The sequence below is a fragment of the Mycosarcoma maydis genome, chromosome 22, assembly GCF_000328475.2.
Source record: "Mycosarcoma maydis chromosome 22, whole genome shotgun sequence".
NCBI lineage: Eukaryota > Fungi > Basidiomycota > Ustilaginomycetes > Ustilaginales > Mycosarcoma > Mycosarcoma maydis.
The window spans coordinates 125,186-145,534 of NC_026499.1; the positions used below are offsets into that span (position 1 = coordinate 125,186).

General features: G+C 55.8%; 6 protein-coding genes and 1 non-coding gene across 7 annotated transcripts; 4 read left to right on the top strand and 3 right to left on the bottom strand.

Annotated features, from left to right (window-relative positions):
• Positions 1-391: 391 nt before the first annotated feature.
• Positions 392-3,463, bottom strand: UMAG_06188 (putative E1 ubiquitin-activating protein UBA1; the record flags this gene model as incomplete). The annotated part of the gene is made up of 1 exon (XM_011394256.1): positions 392-3,463. One exon carries the CDS (start codon positions 3,461-3,463, stop codon positions 392-394), a length of 3,072 nt encoding a protein of 1,023 aa, XP_011392558.1.
• A 1,097-nt stretch (positions 3,464-4,560) lies between these two features.
• On the bottom strand, positions 4,561-6,840 carry UMAG_06189 (uncharacterized protein; the record flags this gene model as incomplete). The annotated part of the gene is made up of 1 exon (XM_011394257.1): positions 4,561-6,840. The coding sequence occupies one exon, from the start codon at positions 6,838-6,840 to the stop codon at positions 4,561-4,563; it is 2,280 nt and encodes a 759-aa protein (XP_011392559.1).
• A 3,267-nt stretch (positions 6,841-10,107) lies between these two features.
• On the top strand, positions 10,108-11,733 carry UMAG_06190 (uncharacterized protein; the record flags this gene model as incomplete). Its single annotated transcript, XM_011394258.1, has 1 exon — positions 10,108-11,733. The coding sequence occupies one exon, from the start codon at positions 10,108-10,110 to the stop codon at positions 11,731-11,733; it is 1,626 nt and encodes a 541-aa protein (XP_011392560.1).
• A 799-nt stretch (positions 11,734-12,532) lies between these two features.
• UMAG_06191 (uncharacterized protein) lies at positions 12,533-13,498 on the top strand (the record flags this gene model as incomplete). The annotated part of the gene is made up of 1 exon (XM_011394259.1): positions 12,533-13,498. One exon carries the CDS (start codon positions 12,533-12,535, stop codon positions 13,496-13,498), a length of 966 nt encoding a protein of 321 aa, XP_011392561.1.
• A 122-nt stretch (positions 13,499-13,620) lies between these two features.
• Positions 13,621-17,361, bottom strand: UMAG_11221 (uncharacterized protein; the record flags this gene model as incomplete). The annotated part of the gene is made up of 1 exon (XM_011394318.1): positions 13,621-17,361. The coding sequence occupies one exon, from the start codon at positions 17,359-17,361 to the stop codon at positions 13,621-13,623; it is 3,741 nt and encodes a 1,246-aa protein (XP_011392620.1).
• A 620-nt stretch (positions 17,362-17,981) lies between these two features.
• Positions 17,982-18,064, top strand: UMAG_16106. Its single transcript is given in 2 exon segments — positions 17,982-18,018; positions 18,029-18,064. It is a non-coding gene; the product is annotated as a tRNA-Ala (tRNA).
• Positions 18,065-18,631: 567 nt separating this feature from the next.
• UMAG_06193 (uncharacterized protein) lies at positions 18,632-20,059 on the top strand (the record flags this gene model as incomplete). The annotated part of the gene is made up of 1 exon (XM_011394260.1): positions 18,632-20,059. The coding sequence occupies one exon, from the start codon at positions 18,632-18,634 to the stop codon at positions 20,057-20,059; it is 1,428 nt and encodes a 475-aa protein (XP_011392562.1).
• Between the last annotated feature and the right edge of the window lie 290 nt (positions 20,060-20,349).

A 20,349-nucleotide genomic window follows, 5' to 3' on the forward strand; every position in this document is an offset into this window, starting at 1 on the left:
CTCGGTTGACTCTCTGCGCGTGACTCTGCCGGTGTTTTGACCTTTTTGGGCAGCTCAAAACTCCACACCCACGAGCTCCGTCTGGATTTGTCACTTTCTGCACCTTAACATTGCTGGTTATTCACGATTCACGATTTACGATAGCGCACTTTCAGCCAGCCTCGTCGTCGTCACAATCACGATCACGAATCACAATCACGAATCTAGCATGAGCAAAAATCGCATCTCTCTCTCTCTCTCTCTCTCTCCCACGCACATAGAGCCCGGTCCAATCACGAATACGTGAGATCTCTTTCGGTCGGCATCCGCCTGGTTGACTTCAAGTCCATGCACCCTTCAACAGAGGCAAAGACCAACTGCAGAACAAGAGGCGACTACTCTGCTTTCTACCTTACTTGACCTTGACCACTACAAATGGCACCTCGACATCCTCGCCCTCCAAGTCATCCGCCATGATCTCGACAATCACCCACTGCGCATGCTTCGGGATGGGCTTCTTGGACACCGTCTCGATCAGCGTGCTCATCTTCATCTTGAGCCTCTCTTCCCTCTTCCTGGCGGGTAAGAATGCCGAAAATAGCATCGAAACGCCCGAGCTCAGCATCGACACCTCCAGCCCATGTTTGTCCTTAAACAGGTCTAGGAACTCTTGCAGCGTCACATCCTGCTCCACCTTGAAGCGCGACCACAGCGTCCACTCTGTGTCGTTGTACTTGAGCTTTTGGGCGGCGATCGGGTCACTGAACGCGATAAACGGCAGCGCAAGGTTGACAAACGCGTTCGAGTATGCTTCCAGCGACTTTTTCTCGTCGAGCAGCTTGTACAGCTCCAGGTTGACCAGTCCCGTAGCCAGCGCCGTGGTGGTGGCGATCGCAGGAATAATCTTGCCCGCAATTCCCTTGGTCTGGTGCTTGTCCGCCGGCGAGATGCCATAGTTGGACGCACGCAGGTTCGACGCCGCCGTGATAAAGTCCATGTGATGGTTTGTGTCGTCGTCCTTCTCCATCTCGATCGGCTGCAGACGCACGCCAGCCAACGACGAAGCCTCGGGCAAGCTGCTGGTGATCTCGGTCAGGTCGTCTCCATCCGCATTGCTGTTGTTGTTCGTCGTTGCCGCCTCGTTCTCATTGACTTGGATCTTGACATTGTCTTTGGGCACGAACTCGGGCACCTGCATCGACGACAGCACCTTGCGGAACAGCGCCGCATCCGCCTCGCCCTTGAGGCCGTAGTTTTCGGCGTGCAGCAACGCGGCGCTCATCACGTACTCGAGATGCGTCGGGTCGTTGGCGTCAAATGTCAGCGGCTTGGGCGCACGTTTGGGTCCCGACCAGAACGGCTGACCGCTCGAAGTGACCGCATCGGCGGGCAGCGAGTGGAGCAGCTGACGAATATTGTTGCTGTAGTTTTCCTCAAAGCGCAGGCGTGCCCAGTAGATGCACTGCTCAAACGACTTGGGTCGCTCGTCGACCAGGTACTGCTTGATCTGGTCCAGCTGCTCCTTGGCGCCCGAGCCCGACTTGAGCGTCGTCTCAATGTAGTCTGGCTGCGACAGATACTGGTTAACATTTTCGGCAGGCTTGAGAAAGTACTCGTCAAACTGCTCGCGCGCCCACTGAATCGTGTGCTCGATGGCGTTGGGAAAGTTCTTGAGCGTACACACCGGGATCGACTTTTCGGGTGGATCCTGCGACGACGAGTAGGACTCGGTCAGGTGGGGAACAACCACCTGCGTGTTGGCCTTGGTGCCCAGTGTACCCGATTCGAGCAATGGCTTCTCATAGTAAACACAGCGACGGTCCATGTACTGGCGCGCCTGTACATTGTCAAGCGCATTGGTAACGCCCGTCAGCGAAGCAAAGAACTCATCGCCGTACACGTCCTCGGTCTCGGGTCCCACACGATTCTGATGGCTATGGATCTTGCCTTTGAGATCCGGGTTCATCTCGGCCACGGCGGCGGCGGCTGTGTCGGCCTTGAAATGCCCCACATCCTTGGAGCGGAAGAGGAACTGTCGATTGAGATTCGACTTTTCGATCGTGTCCATGTCGGTAACGTGGATGATGCCCTCTGGCCCGCTGCCAAGTCCCATCATGCTCCAGTTCTTGAGCATTTCGCACCCGATAGCGCCGGAGCCCACGAGGAACTGACGTGCGTTGGCAATCTTGTGCTGGAAGGCTTGACCAAAGACGGCGATCTGGCCGTCGTACCTTGAATTGGTGGGAGCAAACTCGCTCTCGGGAAGGCTCTCTACCGAGTCGGGGAGCGACTCGAGCGAGTCGACGTACAGATGCTGGACAAGGGGGTGGAACTTGCCGGAGCAGGCCTTGAGCACTTCTTGCGCCACGAAGCCACCGATGTATGCGACCATTGGAGACAGATCACCTTGGGCCTGGAAGGCAAGTTCGCGGATGACCTTTTCGGGCAAGTCGGCAGGATCCTGGCCACAAGTTTGGACGATCTGCTTGGTGAGTTGGAGCAGCAGATCGGCATCCTGTGCGTTCCTGGGCGCAGGCAGTCGACCATTTTGGTGCTCGAAGTGCGAAAGCGCCTGGAAACCGGCATGGAGCGCAGCAGGACGGTCAAACTTGGCAAAATCGGCGATGAGTAACTCGGGCTGCTTGCCGCTCTCTCGCAGCGACTTGAAGGCAATCTCTTTGGGCATCTTGACCTGCTTGAAGATACCGCCCTGCTTGTACTGGCCGAGACCTTTGGTGCTGCCGATGGTGAAGGTATAGGGGCCCTTGACGGTGACCTTGCGAGGTTGGCTGTCGTTGAGCGCGTCCATGCCCTGTACCTCGGTGAAGGAGACATAGTCACCATCCTCTAGACCGTGGCGGGTCTCATCGAGCGTGGTGACGAGACCCTCTTCATCCTCGCTGGCGATGGAGACGATCATGCCGGACAAGGGCTGCTCGCCGGTGGGATCGTTGCAGAGGAATTTGGGGCCAAAGTCGGTAAAGACGGAACCGAACAAACCGCGCACCTCTGCCGAGATGAAGTGGGTAGAAGAGGCGTGGGTCATGTCATTGATGCGGAGCTGCTCGGCATAGAGGGCATCGGACATGACGACGACCTGGAAGCGCGAGAGAATCTGCTGGTTGAGCTCGTTGTCTTCAAGGACGCGGATGGGTACATACGTGTTGAGTTCGGCGAGACGAGGTTGGGTGGCATGGTCCCTGCGAACGCGCGAGGAGGCATCTTCTGGGCGAAGGAAGAACTGCGTACCGAGGTCCGAGATGGAGACGGGGGTAGGATCAAAGATGGTGATGCTCTTGACACCGGCCAAGGCGACGTTCTTTGCGATTTCAGCACCGAGACCGCGAAGACCGACGACGAGGACGTTGCTTGCAGCCATGCGCTTCATTGCATCGTGACCAAGCACATAGAGCTGGCGACTGTAGAGACCCTCGTCGATGCCCTGTTCGGGCTGGTCGACCTTCATATCCTCTGCGGCCGCCATGGTTGTGAAAGAGGAGCCAATGCCGATGTTTGCGATCGAGCGCCAAGATGCGAGTGGTTGATGTTGATCTGGTGCGAATGGGATGGCATATACTGAATCAAGATGATCGCAAGCAAAGAAGAAGGAATGCAGGAGCAGAGAGACACCTTCTCTGTCATTCTGTGCTTCTCGTCCAACAGCCATCCGCTCGCTGGCTCGAGCTCAGTCACGATCGTCGATGGTTCCTCTCGTGTCTTGTGTCGCCTTGGTGCTTCACGCTTTCGTCTGGATTTTTGGGCGGAAATCACGAATGACGACTGTGCTCAGTCGTGAGTTGTCAGAGAAAGACGTGGAGGCGCCACACACATATACATACACACACACACTTTCTCTCTCTTTCTCTTTTTCTCTCTCTCTCTCTTGCGATATGGAAGACAGGCGAGGTGCTTGCAAAAAGCAAAAACAAAGTGGCCGTTCGTGATTCTCTAAAATCCGAATCACGAATCACGAATGTGAATCGAATTCACCTATGACAGGCGCATAGTTGAGAGACCGACCTAACAATCTGTCAGTTTCCCTCATTCGTTCACATTTTCCAGCATTTCAAATCTTTAATCTGTAGTTAGCCAGTGCGCCTGCTTGCGCTGCTCAATCCAGTCACGAGTCATTCGTGATTGTGTTCTTAGTCGACCCGTGTCCTTGAGCGTACTGTATAGCTGTGACAGTCGATCACAGAAGTACCGAGACGAACGACGAATGACGAATAACGATGGACCAGCACAGCAAATCACAGCAAGAGGCCAAGACGTGTTGCTTACGTCGGGCCTCATTCTGGCACCTCCACTTGCTGTCGTTCTATTCTGCATTGGCTGAAAGCAGAGCCGGTGTGATGCTCGCAACACCCATATCCTGACCCCGCCTTTGCAGCCAAACGGAAACATTGCTGGACCATCAAACTCAATGGTGGAAGCGACGAGCAACTCAGATAGCGGCGACCAAAACGGACATTCACGATAGGAAGGGAATGTATGTGTACAGACGAATGCGAATGGGCGTGTGTATGTGTAGAAATGATGCAAAACTGTAGGCGATTTTCTTCACTGAGACCGAGCCTTGCACTACTGCTGATCCTGGTCAGGCGCACGCAGCGTAGTTCTAGAGTCATCGTTGGACACGACCGAAGCGGCCTTTGAGTGTGGGCGAGACTGGGCCGAAAAGTGCTCCCACATGTTGACCAAGTTCGAAGCAGGCCCATTGGCTCCAAACTCGATCGCGTCGTGACCATTCAGACTGGCAGCGTTGCTCGCAGATGACGGAAACGCGGTGGGGGGAGCCGAGTTGGTGCTCGTCGTTCGTCCACCGTCGATGCGCTTAGCCGAGCGTTCTCGAAATTTGGCACTCGAATCTGGTGGCAGATCGGTCGACCGGCGTGGTTCTGCACCGGAGCCAGAAGAGGACAGCGCGGCAGCGTTGGCCGTTGCAAAGTGGTGCATCAGGTTGTCGGTCGACATGACGCGCGACGGTGCGTGCGAACCGACGAGCGATCTGGCGCGCGACCGGGTGCCCGTCACAGTGGCGCCGCTGGAACGATGGTCCGAGCCACCGAATCGAAATCGAGTAGGCGAGGGAGCTCGCGATCGAGAGATGGTCTGAAACTCGCGCCCCGGTACACGCCCCAAGGCGTGTTGGTGCATGTGCGGGTGGGTGAACATGGCCTCGGCCTCGTGCTGGCTGATCTGATGGCTAGATGCATGCGCCTCGAGTTCGGTGGACGAGGCGCCTCCAGGTATCGCTTTGCGCAACAGGCTCGATGAGATTTTGAATCCTTTGGCGATGGCCCACGAGACGAGGAAGCCCACCAATCTGCGCTCGATCGAGTAGATGAGCGACGCAAAAGGGATCGCCCCCTCGATGGTCTCTCTCAACCCCCAGGTGTCTTCATGTCGCACGATTAGACCGGCATCGTTGAACTCGAGTCGACTCATGACGCGCAGCTGGATGCTGCAGAGCGATCGGAGCACCGCCCTTGGATGGAAGAGCGACCAAATCAAGGTGCGCAGCGTCTGTCGACCCAGACCTTCACTGGTCCAGTGGGGTGTCAAGGCGTCGGCAGGGATGGCCGGGCGTGTGGCAAGTTGCTGTTGCAACACCTCGGCGTCAATGTAGTGGTGTGTGTTGCTGCCGTTGGTAAGGTGGTGGAAAGCGTTGGCGGCGGCTGACGCTGACGAGGATGGGTTCGCGTCGAGATCCTCGCCATTGACGCTAGGCGGAGTATTGATAGCATGTGCACTGGTGCCCGACAGGGGACGTACTCCGGTGGTGGCAGCGGCATGACCGGGCGTGTGAGGCCTTGAGCCACCCCAAATGCTCGAGATGCTGAAAGGTGTTGTGGGACTGTGTGGACGGCTAGCAACACGCGAATAGACGCTGCTGGCGCCATAGTCAATGAAAGGGTGTGGTGTCATGGGATACGCTGATGCCGACATGGGATACGAGGCTCTGGGAGTGCGGTTGGCATCGCTTGCACCTGGGTTTGGGGTAGGCTTGGCTGGGGAGGAGCCAAATAGAGAAGGAAAGAGGGTGACGGTGATGGTGTGGTCGATGATACCGGCGCGTGTACCATCAAACTCAAAATCGGAGCAGATGACGTCGCGCAGTTCGGATTGCACGTCCATTCCGGGCAGTGCGAACGCCATGATAAACTGATTGGCAATCTGGTTTCTACCATGTGCCGAGAGCAAAGGAGATTCAAAGACAGCGCCAGACTCGTAGTAGCGTGAGACCATCTGCTTGACTTCCTCGGGTTTGCGTTTGCACGAGTAGAAGGTGCTGTGCAAACCGAGAATAACATCGGTGAGCGTGCTAGGGCTAGGCGGACCGGCACTGTATCCGCCGCCCATGCCGAGGCCGTGCATGGCGGGATGGTGGGTGAGGCTGAGGCTGTTGGGAGCTGGATGGTGAGCCGAGCCGAAAGCAGACTGCAAGGAGGCGCCGTCGACGTTGGGAGGCGCGGCACCGATGTTGAGGTGAGTTGGGTGAGCGGAAAAGGCGTTGCTGGAATTGCTGTGTGTACGACCATGGCCACGCACGGAGAGGCTGCTGGGGGTCTTTGGGACGTTGGTCGAGGTACCTGGGAAGTAGGACTCGGAGTGCGGGCCGGGTTGCCGGGGATGGTGGTGCCAGCTAGCTGGAGCGGTGGAGGGTTTGTCAGCGGCTTGGAACGAGCCCTGACGGCGGTGGAGGTGTGCGGATGGTTGATGGCTAGTGCTGTTGTTGGCCGCCGTGTCGTCTTTGGCCAAGGAAGAGGTGGAGTTGCGGGGCAAGTCGATCTTGAGATCGTCTACAAAGTCGCCAGCTTGGGCAGACTGGCTAGCGGGGAAAGGGACCGAGGTCGACATGATGGCGCAGGGGCGCTGTAGAATCTGGCGTAGAACCCTGCAATTGTGTATGGGAGTGCTGACGAAAAGCGCTGCGTGGATCGGGTTTGTCTATTGAGGATAGGTTCGGGTGCGAGTGAGCATGTATCGAAGTGCTGCTGTGGATGTGTACGGATGATGGTGTCGGGGGATGGATGCTAGCCAGGGCTAGAAAGTAAAGTCAAGGATGTGGCCGCAATGGACGGCCAGCCAGCAGTGATGAGTAAAAATCGTGAATGCGGCGGGAAACGATTCGACGACCAAGCGTGGAAGTAAGCGTGGGTGTAAGCGTGGTTGTAAGCGTGCTTGTTGATTGTGATGGTTGAGATCTAGACACTAGCCCATTACATGCTTGGACGGCTGTGTGTCAGTCACAGTCTCGAGATGTACATATCTTACATCTCATCCCTTCTCAGACGTGAGAGGCCGAGGAGGATTCGACTCACAAATCGTGAATGGCAGGCGCCACAGCCGTGAAAGAAGAGAGAGAAGAGAAACATGAATTAACCAAGTCAAGCGAGCCACGACTTTCACGCACGACGCTGTGACACTGTGACGCTGTGACGCTCTCACGCTCATGTCAGTTTCTCCCGCCTGTACGATTCACGATTCACGATTCACGATAGCACTCGTGACTAAGTTATTGACTAAGTTATTGACTAAGTTATTGGCAATCGTGAATTGGGAATCACGAATGGACGATTTGATGATGCGGTAATCACGAATCACGAATCACGAATCACGAATCACGAATCACGAATCGTGAATGCGGTACGTGGCGCGTTTGGCTGATTTTGTTGATTTTTCTTTTATTCTTTTTCTTTCGTTTTTTGTCTCTGTTTTTTGAGTTGTTGGAGTGGAAGCGTGTCTCGGCACCCGCTCCTGTTCTTAACTTGGTTAGCCTCAGCCTGCTCCAGCCGGCTACTCTTGACACTCTGTGACTTGCTCTTTTGATCGGTTTGAATTGCAGTTGTGAGCGGTGACTGGCGATGACACCACAGTCACGAGTGACAATCGCGAACTATCGTGAATCGTGAATCAGGATATTCACAAGAGCGTCCATGACAATTACGAATCGTTTCCGTCATCATTCGTGCGTGTGCTTGCTGCTTCTAGCCGTGGCTCCCTTCCCCGCACTTTGATTCTCTGCTCGCTGCCTTCATCTTGTCCGCCAGTCTCTCTGGCTTAATCACGAATGACAGGTGGATGGATGCCCCTGCACACAGATGCCCGTGGCACGCCGCTGCATTCGTGGTTCACCCAACACAATCGTGACTGCACGACTCAAGACTGTACAGGGCGATGTGTGCAAACACCAACCGAACTCGTGATTCGTGATTGACCCTGCATACCACGCTGATCCAGTCCCCCCCCCCCGCCTCGCCAAGCTCGCTTTCACAGTCGAGTGCAGCGTCGCCAAAAACTCGCGATTCGCGATTCACTCGCCACCTTCAACCCTTACCTACCCCAACTGCCCTTTCCATGCCACGCACACCCAAACAATCGTATCGCCCAATCGTAAATGTACCCCGAGCTAGACAGCACAGACTTGCGTGTGACTGCCAGCCCACCCATTCACAATGCTCTGTGAACAAAAGCGTGAAATGTCTCCCACCATCTTGCTGAAAAGTGCGCACACTCACAACTCTGTGACTGATTTCGCGTGAAACATTCGCAACATCACGATTACATCAGCTATTCAGTGTTACGCCAGCATGGACGTCATCACCGCTTGAGCGCCTCGAGGCGTGTCCCTTTCTTTGTGAATCAAACCCATTCAACCCCACCATTCGTGATCAGAAGAGACAATCGTGAATCACGAATGATGCGAACCTCAGGCATCAAAGGCCTCGTGACGCTATCACGTATCCCCCGTCCTTGCGACGTGCGCGTGGCGATTCGGCCATCAATGTTAGATTGCTATCCGGCAAGTTGACTTTGACATTCACGACTCATGACTCGTGACTTTGATTCACGAGTCGTGATTCGTGATTCGTGATTCGTGATTCACATTCGTGATTGTGATTGCTGCGCCAAGTTTGAAGCCGTCTGTCAGAAAGCGCGGCGTCTATCAACACGAATCTTGCTTGACCCGTTCGTGGTTCCCTTTGTTCATCCGTCATACATCTCGTATCGTCTTTCGAATGTCATTGTCAGTTGCTCATCCACAGCTGCCAGTACGAGAAACTGTAACCAGAAAAATTGAGCTTCCTTCGCTCTGGCTATCGCCTTTCGCGGCCGAGTCTGTGGGCCGCTCAATTTTCAAATCATCCTGCCGAGATAGTGACGAGTTTATGATATGTCTCGTGTTACAGTCGGCCAGGTTTTCTTCCTTCGGTCGGCGCTCCCCATTCAACATTTGACGCCCAGACTGCCCATCTCTCGCTCACTCTTGTTTCTGTAACTTCTATGCATGCAACGGCTGCCTGACCTCGTGGACACGCCGGACATCCGCGTAGCATGTGCTCATACGTTTGTCGAACAAGCTTAGATACTCGCACCACTTGCCAAGAATAGCTTGGTTTTCGCAAAGTTTTGTGTCTTGTGTGCTCCATTGCCGAAGCAAACTGTAGGCAGCCGTATCGAAAAAGGTGCATACAGAGCAGAGCCGGACGTAGGTTCTCCGGGATGCCGACGTGCAAGCCTTGTCGAGCGTGGATACAACAAGCAACACAATGTCACCGTAGCGCAAGGTGGTAGTTGGCGTGAGTGTGTGTTTTTTCCTCGCCTGAGCTACGACTGAGCGCATTCTCGTTCTGGAAGCCCGCAGCTGAGCGAGCAATGGCAGCCCATCGCTGTTGCCTCGCTCTTCTTTGTCCAGTGTCCATGCTCTCTCCTTTCCTCTTCTCTTCATCCATCTCGTTCGCAATCACGTACCCTAGTTGTCGTCATCTGCGCTGGCTGGACCTCCTCCTCCTTCTTCTTCTTCCCCTTCTACTTCTTCTCAACGAGCACCGTTGATCGGTCTCATCTTTTTACACTACCCGAGAACAGCTGAGCTAGATTGCTCTTGCTGGAAAAGCATACCAAAGGAACAGGTGTCCTTTGCTCATCTTTTCGTCTTTTCACGCCATCGTCGATCGATCGTAGGGCTCTCTCGTCTTTATCAGCACTCTCTTTTGTCAATCTTTACCTTCCTTTTTTGACTCTTAGGTTGCAGGTCAACCCTATTCGCGACAGTCAGACACCTCGGTTTCCCGAACACACTTGGGCATTTCCACTCGCACACATTAGGAGTTATTCGACACGATGAAGCTTCTCCCACTCGGCGTACTGGCGCTTGCCAGTCTTTTCACCTCGTCACTTGCAGCGCTGAACAATGATGGATCGGCACATTTCGGTAGAACGGCCAACGGACAAGTTGTTGCAGGCTCGTCGTATGCAGACTCGAGTTCAACGTTGAGTTTCGCAGCTGACCGAGCCGCATCGGCTCGCTCGACATCTTCCTCAGGACGTTTCTCGATTCAACGCCGATCTCTGTGGCAGAGACTCTTCGGAAACAGCGCGCCAGGCAGCCAACGGAAGAGGAGGGCAGTCCCTTCTGCACGCTTGCTCGCGCGTCAACGTCCGAGTCGGCTCGGCACAGGCTCGTCAAGAAAAACGAAACGCACCAGAGGCTCATGTAAAGCGCCTACCACCGCTTCCGCTTCAGCAGCAGCATCAGCATCCTCTTCAACATCCACCTCGGCTTCCATACCACCTTCACCGACCAAGAGCGTCAACGAGACACGCACGTCCACGAATAAGCTCATGGCTGGCTACTGGGCGGATTGGACAGCCTCGACTCTACCCGCCACTTCGATTGACTTTAGCAAATTCGACATTGTCAACTACGCGTTTGCTCTGCCTACAGCCGAGTTTGATCTGTGGATCCCTACGGATCCTTCGGGCAACCTGCTGCGCGGATTCGTCAAGGCAGCCAAGGCGGGCAATGCCAAGCCGATGCTTTCGCTCGGTGGATGGGGTGGATCGACCTACTTTTCGCCCGCGGTTCGAACCGCGGCTTCTCGCGCCACATTCATCAGTAACATTGTCAAGACGTATAACCAGTACGGCTTGGACGGCATTGATCTGGATTGGGAGTATCCAGGTCAGGCAGGATCGGGAAATCTGCTCGACGCTTCCGATACGCGCAATTACCAGACATTCCTCACTGAACTTCGAGCGGCGTTGCCTAAGGGAGCGCTGATCACGGGTGCAGTGGCACACACGCCGTGGATGGCAAGCAATGGTCAACCTGTCGCTAGCGTTGCGCGCGCCGCAGCTGCCATGGACTACATCATGATCATGAACTACGACGTGTGGGGATCGTCGTCGAATCCGGGACCCAACGCGCCTCTGGCGAATCTGTGTGGCAATTCCACCCAGCCACGTGCAAATGCGGCGGCGGGCGTCAAAGCATGGTCGGCAGCCGGGATGCCTAGAGACAAGATCCTACTCGGTATCCCAGCATACGGCTACATCAACACGTCGAAAAAGCAGACGCTTCGCACGCGCTCGCGCTCGCGTTCTTCCTCTTCGCAACGCAGAGCTGCGAAACTCACCAGTTCCGACGGATCCACATCGTCGGGGCAGATCAACTTTTCAACGCTCGTCTCACAGGGTGCACTCAAGCTCGGCGCGGACGGCCTGTTCGACGGCGCCGGTGGGTTCACCAAGTATTGGGACGACTGCTCCGACACTCCCTACCTGAGCGATGCGTCCAGAGTGATCACGTACGACGATACCAGTTCCATCTTTGACAAGGGTGCGTTTGCGAGTGCCGCCGGCATCGCCGGTATCAGCATGTGGAGCTTGGATGGCGATACCGAGTCTTGGGCTTTGACTAACAGTGCGATTGCCGGAATGAGTTCGACAGGTGCTATCTCTTCCTAGGTCTGCGCACCTGTTTGGTGTTGGTCTTGGCTCTCACGCTCCTGTGGCGTGGCATGGCGTGGAATGTATAGCTCCGCTTGGTTTCGTGGAAATACATGTGTCTCTCTGTGATTCTCATTTGGCGCTTGTGACTTGGTGTTTCTCGCAGCACGGCGCGCTCTGCGTTGGCACGCCCTCGCGCACGTGTGAACTCTTCATCTGGTCGGACATGGACCGCCCAACACCAGCCTGACTGTATGCGTGCTAGCTAAATGTGACCATCGACAAAAGCGTGGGTTTCCACTCGCATGCCCAAACGTCGGCAGTCAACTGGCGAGTAACTGGCGCGACCCGCCCAACACAAGCACTAAATCTGCACTGTCGGGTGCGAGATGAATTCATTTCATTGGAAACATATAGCGTATCACGCTTACCAAGCGTGAGGTGCAGGAACGCCAACCGACGACTGCAGGACTCGGCCAAATGCGTCGGCAAGTGCGCCGCCGGAATTGAGTGTGTTGGAGACAATCGACGTGATAAAAGTCAAGTGGGGTTGGCAGTTTGTGATATGAGGTTGGGTTCGAGGTTGGGCTTGAGATTGTCCATGGTTGGTGGTGATGTGAGCTTGTGTCCAAGGCGTGGATGAGCGCGAGCTTGGCCGGTGCATTGTTGACCGTCACTAAGGTGTGGAAATGCAGAGCACGTGCTGCGAACCGTCTGTGCTTGTAACACGTCTGGTTGGGAGCAACACGGATATATAAGCTTGCATCGCCTGGTGTGGTCCTGCTGGCCCCTCATGCGTTCGGCTGCGCTTGCAACAATGATCAATCTGGCTATCCAGCCTTCGGACGCAAGCGCGACGTGCCTCTGCGTATCGTCGTTGCTTGCCTCGCTTCCGACCACGCTTCGAAGCGAGCTTAGCATTCAAGCTTGCGCTACGCCGACGACCACGGCGCTTCTGTGGCTTCCGTCGGCGCGACTGGGCGATACGTCGTCGGAGCTACGTAGGATCCTGTTGGAATGTCGGTCGATTCGGTTTGTGCAGTTGCCCATGACGGGAGTGGATGAGTTTGTGCCACTGATTCGCGAGCTGCGAGCTCGTAGGATCGTGTGGTGTTGCAGCAAGGGGTGTTTCGGCGAGATGTGTGCTGAGCATGCGCTCGCACTCACGCTCTCGCTGCTGCGCCGTATCAGTTGTCGCTCTACTACACCTGAACACGTCGATTCTCTCGTCTCAAAGCGCGTCGTGATCGTCGGTTCCGGTTCGATCGCGCAACACCTCTGCACCATGCTCGTGCCGTTTCGCTGCACCATCACCTGCCTCGATTCCAACACATCGCGCTCCGACCTCGTATCCTCGTTGAGAGACGCACAAATCATCATGATCGCCTGCGCCCTGACCCAGGCCACCTCGAACCTCTTCAACTGCTCGCTCTTCTCGTTGCTCTCGCCTTGCGCCATCCTGATCAACGTCGCAAGAGCCGAAATCGTCCATACTCCCGACCTGATCAGCGCACTATCCACAAATAAGCTCCACGCTGCGGCCGCTGACGTCTTCACTCCGCCCCCCGCACATCAACTCGACCAAATGCAGATGCTCATCACCAACGCCAAACTTCTAGTCACCCAACATTCCGCCGTACCCACAAAACTCATAGGCTCCCTCCTCGCTCACCGCATCCGTGCCAACCTCGAAACCCTGGTCGAGTCGCTCCAAGCCGACCAGCAAGATCAACCATCGCAGTCGCATTGGCTCGGAAAAGTCGACCCCGAGAAAGGCTATTGAAACATGCCACTTGTCGACCACCGTCAAATCCATGACCCGCATTCGTGCTTGAATCTTGTCTTGTATTGCAATCGTAAATGCTAACCAATCCATTTCAGCGCATGACCTCTTGGCCCCGCACCTCACCCTCTTTTCAGCCCACGTCTAGCAACAAGTCCAACTGTCTTGACTCTTGCGCCTCTGAACGCCGAAAAGGCACCGCGTTCCCTTGTGCTTGTCGCAACGACACTATTCTGGAGCAGATTCGGTACTCGAGCTTGCCCAGCGGTGGTGGTTGTGATTGTGCAGTGTGCGAGGATCCATCGATAGCCAACCGGGATGTCGAGCTGCAAGACCTGCATGTCGACCAAGATGCGCACAAGGAACGGATCTGGTGTAAGACATGTCGATCGACCGCGCGAGTTGCAGCTGATGCGCGCAGCGAGTGTATGCAGCAGCTGGCTGGTTGAAAGTGTGAGTGCCTTGTCTACGAGAGTGGGTGGTTCCGCAAGGGTGGGGCTATCGTGTTCGGAGACAGTGCCAGTCAGTTGCTCAGTCACACCACTTGGAGCAAGTCCATCTGACGCCGCACTGACTTTCTTGAGCATCTGCTTGTATCCACGACGAAGCTGCGCCAGCGTCTCTGCACGCGAACGATGCCTCCTGCTACGCTGCATCATGCCAGGTCTATGGCCAAACACATCCAGGAGCGCATCGTAAAAGCGCGAGTCTGGCTGCACACTCGTGTCCAGCGCATCTTGAGCATCTGCTGCTACTGCGGCTGGTTCGGCTGCAACTTTACTCCTTGCCGAGGATTCGCCCTGACCCATCTGAACCAATTCCACCAATCGCTGACGACGCGAGCTCGACAGTCTACGTGACAGCTGCCAGTGATGCACGAGGAAAGCATATTCGCGTTTGGCCAGTAGCTGTGCAGCTCTCCACCGCAGACCCTCGCCGAACTCAGCGGCGCGGTTGTGCATGCTTGCGCTCGAACTGAGCCATTTCGCACGCGAGCGCCCTCGTAACGATGCAACCATGTTCCAACCGCGCGCATACTGCCGACGAACGACAAGCCTGGACGTCCTCAAAGGTGTCTTTCGCGACACTCCAACCGAGGACGTGCGCTGCCGATGCACTCTCAGCGAAGGCCGCACCTTGGGGGCTCTTGCAGCTTCGCTTGCCAACACGCTCATCAGGATGGTAGCAGCCTCGACAGGAATCTGCCACAGCTTCTTGGCGACATCGATCGCAGCAGACTGCAAAGCGCTCTGCAGGCTGGTACGCTTAATCAGTCGCCAGATGCGCAAAGCCAGACCTGTCTTGCCGGCTTTAGCGGCAAGGTTGAGCGTCGCGGTCAAGACGTGCGGATCGAGGATAGCGTGGCGAGACGCCTGGTTCGCTTTCGGACGCAGAGCAAGATTTGAACGTTGCTGTTGTGAGTCGGGCGCTCCCATCACGCCAGCCTGTGCAGAGCGCTGCTTGTTGAGCGACGGATAGATGCGCATTACCAACTCCTTAACGCCGGCATGCCCAGGCTCGTGTCGGTAACGACGCAAGAAGAGACCCGATGCAGTCACATACTGGACCAGCGCTACCAGACGGTACGAGTCGGCCTGGGCAATCGCAGCATCGATTTGCTGAATCATGGGCCTAATCGAACGCAGCTCACTGTCGATCGCAGTGCGCTTCGAGGCTGCGGATACTGCTGCTGTTGCCGCTGATGACGATGGTGACGATACCCTATTGGTGTTTGCAGCGGTGGCATCTGAAGTGGTCTGCGCTACAACTGGACTAGGTTGCTCGGAACTGACGTCCGAGGTGTGAGACTGCGGCTGCTCGGCACGCTTTGTGGTTAATACAGCTCGTGCGAGTGATCCGTAGCGCTGGGTAGTGGCCTGACGGAGGATGATGTTGAAGGTGACGGCATCAGGCTCGAGCGGTGGCTGACGAAGCTGAGTCATGTGCTGAAAGACCTCTCTACACATGGAAGGTGATCTGAGTGTTGACAAGGCGTAGTGAATGAGTCGATTGTAGACGACGATCCCAATGGCTGGTCGAATCACGGGAACGCCTTGGACCAGCATGTCTCGCGACGAACGCGACTTTCCATCAGGAAGAGAGCGCATATACTCGCAGAGAAAGCAACGGATGATCTGAGCTGCGGATCGTAATGTGCGTTTCTCTGCAGCGTCCAATGACGGCGAGGTTGGTTTGAAGTTTTTGGCAACTGGTTCTTCGAGAAGCATGGTGGCTTCAAAGCGGCAGGATGCGGAAACGATCCAGGCGATCTCTGGTGCACTAGCTGCAGGCGGCAGAGGCAAGCGTCCTGCGCGTACCAGACGGATGAGCTCGACTAGCGAATCAGCATACTCGGCACGTTTGGCGTGGAGCACCTCTTGCTCGTGCTGTGGAAGCAGAGACAAGACATCGGGTCGGACGCGAGAGACGAGCTGTTCGAGATGCTGCATAGCGCGTGTGATCTCACGAAGAGCTTGCGAGCTGGGTTTGCCGATGTGCATGAGGAGAGTAGCTTGACGTCGTAGCAGTGAGCTTGGACGGCGTACTTTTTTATGAGCGGCCCACCAAGCTCGCACCTCGGAGGCATATGTGTGAACAGCTAGTTGGATCTGGCTGGAAGCAATCAGGGCTCGTAAAAGGGCTGTCTGCGAGGCCGTGGATCGAGGCATCTGGCTCAAGTGCATAGCCGATACAAGCGAGGTGGCAGCATCGAGGTGCTGCGGTGATTCAAAACGTCGGCTAGGTCGCGGGCTGAGTGGTGAAGGCGCGAGCGTCAGTTGAGAGATGATCTGTTGCGCGGCGAGCCAGAGCGTGGATGATGGCGTCGATGGTGTGGTCGGTATGGTTGACGATGCGCTTGTGTCGCGATTCAGGGTAGCACCAGAAGCGGACGGAGGAGCTGAATCGGGTTGGGAGTTGGGACGAGGATGCCAGCCGAGCTTTACTAGACAGTAACGAACAACTTTGGCAGCCGCGACTGGTTGAGCTGCAGCAGCGAGATGGGAAGCGCAGTCGGATACAGTCTCGGAAGCAATTGCGCGAGCAGTGCTGGCGTGCCATCGCGAGGTAACGCGGCACGACTGGAGGACGAGACGACGGCATTGCTTGACAATCGTGTCCGGGTCGGTGATTCGGCCATTCTGAAGTGACTGACGGAGGACGTGGCGACGGCGGCGTAGCGAAAGCAAAGCAGCAGCTGATGCGTCGACCAGATGCTGTGGCCGTGTGTTGGCGGGAAAAGGGGCGTGTTGACTTGACCAATTTGGTGCTGCTATGTGATCTTGGGGGCTGTTTGCATCTTGTTGAAGAAGAGTGTGGTTGGCTGGTTGGCGGACAAGTTGTTGCGGTGGATGATATCGACGACGTAAGAAGGTGAAATCGGGCTCAAGGCGAGCGGAAAGATGGTGATGATGGTCGTGTTCGTCGTGCGACGGTGTAGCAAGCTGCTGCGCGGCGGTTGCGGGTGCAGCGACGGCAATTGTGGGCGCGAGAGACGACTTTGCTCGTATCGCCGAGTTGCGAGTCAGCTCGAGGCAGGATGGTGGATAGAGGAAAGACAGATGGCCCGGGCCGATGCCACGAGAGATGAACTTTGCTGGACGAAGGCGAGGATCATTTGCGATGCGAGAACGGACGCCCGCCGAAGTTGACGCGAGGATAGGTGAGGAGGAGAGGGATGAAGATGAAGATGAAGATGGCAGTGTGGATATTGGCGGAGGAGGAGGTGATGGCAAGCTCGATGGTGCGGGTGCGATCAGGGCAAGCCTTGATGGACCAGCTAGGGTATGATGAGCTAGCTGTGACGATCCAGAGCAACGGTTGCACGCATCAGCTGCAGTGGAGAGGAAGCCCTTGTGCCGCATGGGCGTATCATGCGCCAAGGACGAGAGCAGCCGTCACGCGCTCTGACCTGGTCGCAATGATGGTATTGGCTTCAGAAGGAGGTCGGGCTATCTGACGAGATGCATGGGCGGCGTTTTGTGAGCAAATTGCGGGCCTGAACGTGACAGGGTCCGCTGTGACGTTGCGAGAAGGACGAGCTGGTCGTGATAGTTGGAATGACGGTGTCGTAGTGTTGATATGCAAGTCTGATACGAGGGGCTGAGCGTTCAAGAAAGGGTTGGACAGTGTCTCTCTCATCACAACGAACGAAGTTATTCGTGATTCTTTCAACAAGTCACGAGTGAGTGTCATTCACAGACACGCCTCAACTGGGTGCCTGTTTTGTGCTTGCTTCCAACTCACTTTCTTCTCAACCAAGAAAATCACCATTCCATATACCCGCTGCTCAACGGCCAAAAATCAGAACCGTAAATCCTGAAGCACGAATCACGAATCACGAATATCACGAATCTCGAATATCACGAATTGGCCGAATCCCGCTTTCGCACGAGCGTAGAATGTTAGATTTTCCGTGAAGGTACAAGCAGATTTTGTAATGGTAGGCATCATATATACAATGTTCTCCCTAGTTATCATCCGCGGGGGTTTAGCTCAGTTGGTAGAGCGTTCGCTTAGCATTGGCTAACTTGCGAAAGGTCGCGTGTTCGACTCATGCAGTCTCCAAACTCTTTTTTTTCTGGTCTTTTTTGATCTTTCGGAAAATTCACGATTGGGCAGCGACGGGGATCATCAACTCCACAGTCGGGTGTGTCTGTAGTATCGTAACTCTCACAGTCCAGTCGTGAGTTCGTTGCGTGAAATTTTTCCTACTTTTCATTTTGCCTGAGCTCTAAATTTTCCGTGCTGACCGAGATTGATTTTTTTGATTTTTTTTTTCTTTTGTGTGTGTTGGACCGCGCCGCTTCTTCACTCACGACGTTCCGTGGTTGGGAGAAAAGGGGGACAACGAAAAGGGAAAAAGGGTCCTCTGCCCCAAGTCCCAACTCCACTCATGCACTTGGTCGACCTTGAAGCAAATTTTCTCGCCGACAGTCACGAGTTACGAATTTTCGGTTGGTTTTCTGTTGTTTTTTTTTTCCCAATTTCTTCTTGCCCGTCGTGCTTCGTAAGACGTTGAGCAAAGGGCGCGCTTTAGCCTCGACTGTTCGTTGTTCTTTCTTGTCTTCCCCCCTCACATCAACCTCTTTCTCACCACCGTCTCTTTGCCTCCTCAAACACACAATTTACAAGATGGGAAAGAAGGACAAATCCACCAAGGCCGCTGCGCCCGCCGTCAACGCCAAGAAGGCTAGCAAGAAGGACAAGAAGGCGGCTCCTGCTGCCAACGTCGTCGAGCCCAAGGCCAACGGCGTCGACAAAAAGGCAAAGTACAACAACAAGAAGGGCAAGAAGGAAGCCACCAAGAAGGAGCCCACTCCTGAGCCTGAGCCTGAGTCCGAGTCCGAGTCCGAGTCCGAGTCCAGCGACGATTCGAGCGACAGCGACAACGACAAGTCCAAGTCCAGCTCCGATTCGTCGTCCGACTCTGACTCGTCCGACTCGAGCGACGACGAGCAGGTCGAAACCAAGGCCGCCCCAGCTGCCAAAACCAACGGCAAGCCCGCCGCTGCTCCTGTTGCCGAGGCCAGCTCGTCTTCCGACTCTTCCGATGACTCGTCCGACTCTGATTCTTCATCCGAATCGGACTCGGATTCGGACTCGTCTGACTCTTCCGATGACGACGAGGATGAGAAGCCCGCTGCCGCTGCCGACTCCAAGAAGCGCAAGGCCGAGGACGAGGCACCTTCCGCCAAGAAGGTCAAGACCGAAGACGGAACTGCCGCTGCCGCTGCCGCCGCCCCTGCCGAGCTTGCAGAGGGCGAGACCAACCAGATCTGGGTTGGGCAGCTCTCGTGGAACGTCGACAACGACTGGCTCAAGTCCGAGATGGAGGTGTTTGGCGAGGTCACCAGCGCTCGCGTCCAACTTGACCGCACTTCGGGCAAGAGCCGTGGCTTTGGCTACGTAGACTTTGCCACCGCCGCTGCTGCCAAGAAGGCGTTTGACGAGGGCCAGGGAAAGGAGGTGGATGGGCGTGCTATCCGCATCGACCTTTCCACTCCCAAGGGCGATGTTACTGAGAACCGCGCCAAAAAGTTCAACGACCAGCGATCGGCTCCCTCCAGCACGCTGTTTATTGGCAACCTCTCGTTTGACGTCAGCGAAGACGACGTCTGGAACGCCTTCTCGGAGCACGGTGAAGTTTCCGGTGTTCGTCTGCCCAAGGACCCCGACTCGGGTCGTCCCAAGGGTTTCGGTTACGTCGAGTTTGCCGCTCAGGAGAGCGCACAGGCTGCTATTGACGCCATGACTGGCCAGGAGCTCGCCGGCCGTCCTCTGCGTCTCGACTTCTCCACACCAAGGGACCGTGATGGCGGCGCCGGTGGGCGTGGCGGTGGACGCGGTGGCGGATTCGGTGGCGGACGTGGTGGCGGACGTGGCGGTGGATTCGGTGGCGGACGTGGTGGTGGACGCGGCGGCGGACGTGGTGGCCGCGGTGGTTCGGACGGCTCGTTCCGTGGCATGCCCCGCGGTGGTGGATGGGGTGCTCGAGGTGGCAGTGCACGAACTGGTGGCGCTGCTGATTTCTCGGGCAAAAAGATGACATTTGACGACTAATTCGGCTCTTGCACTTGACCATCACACCGTATTGTATGCCTGCAAGGATATTCGTCCGCCCTCGTTTTCTCGCTCTCGTAGACCAACCCTCTATCCAAAAGCGCCCCGCTCGTCCTCTCCCTGGATGTATCTCTAGCGCACATCATCCTTTGCTCATTGCCGATCGTCTCGTGTCTTGTTTCAGTGTCTTGTCTCTGTTCTTGCATCTGTAGTCCATCACCGGCTCGTCTCGACGGCCAAACGTTTGTAAATCTTTTTCTGTCCGCCTTCGTCCGTGCCTTAGCGTCCTG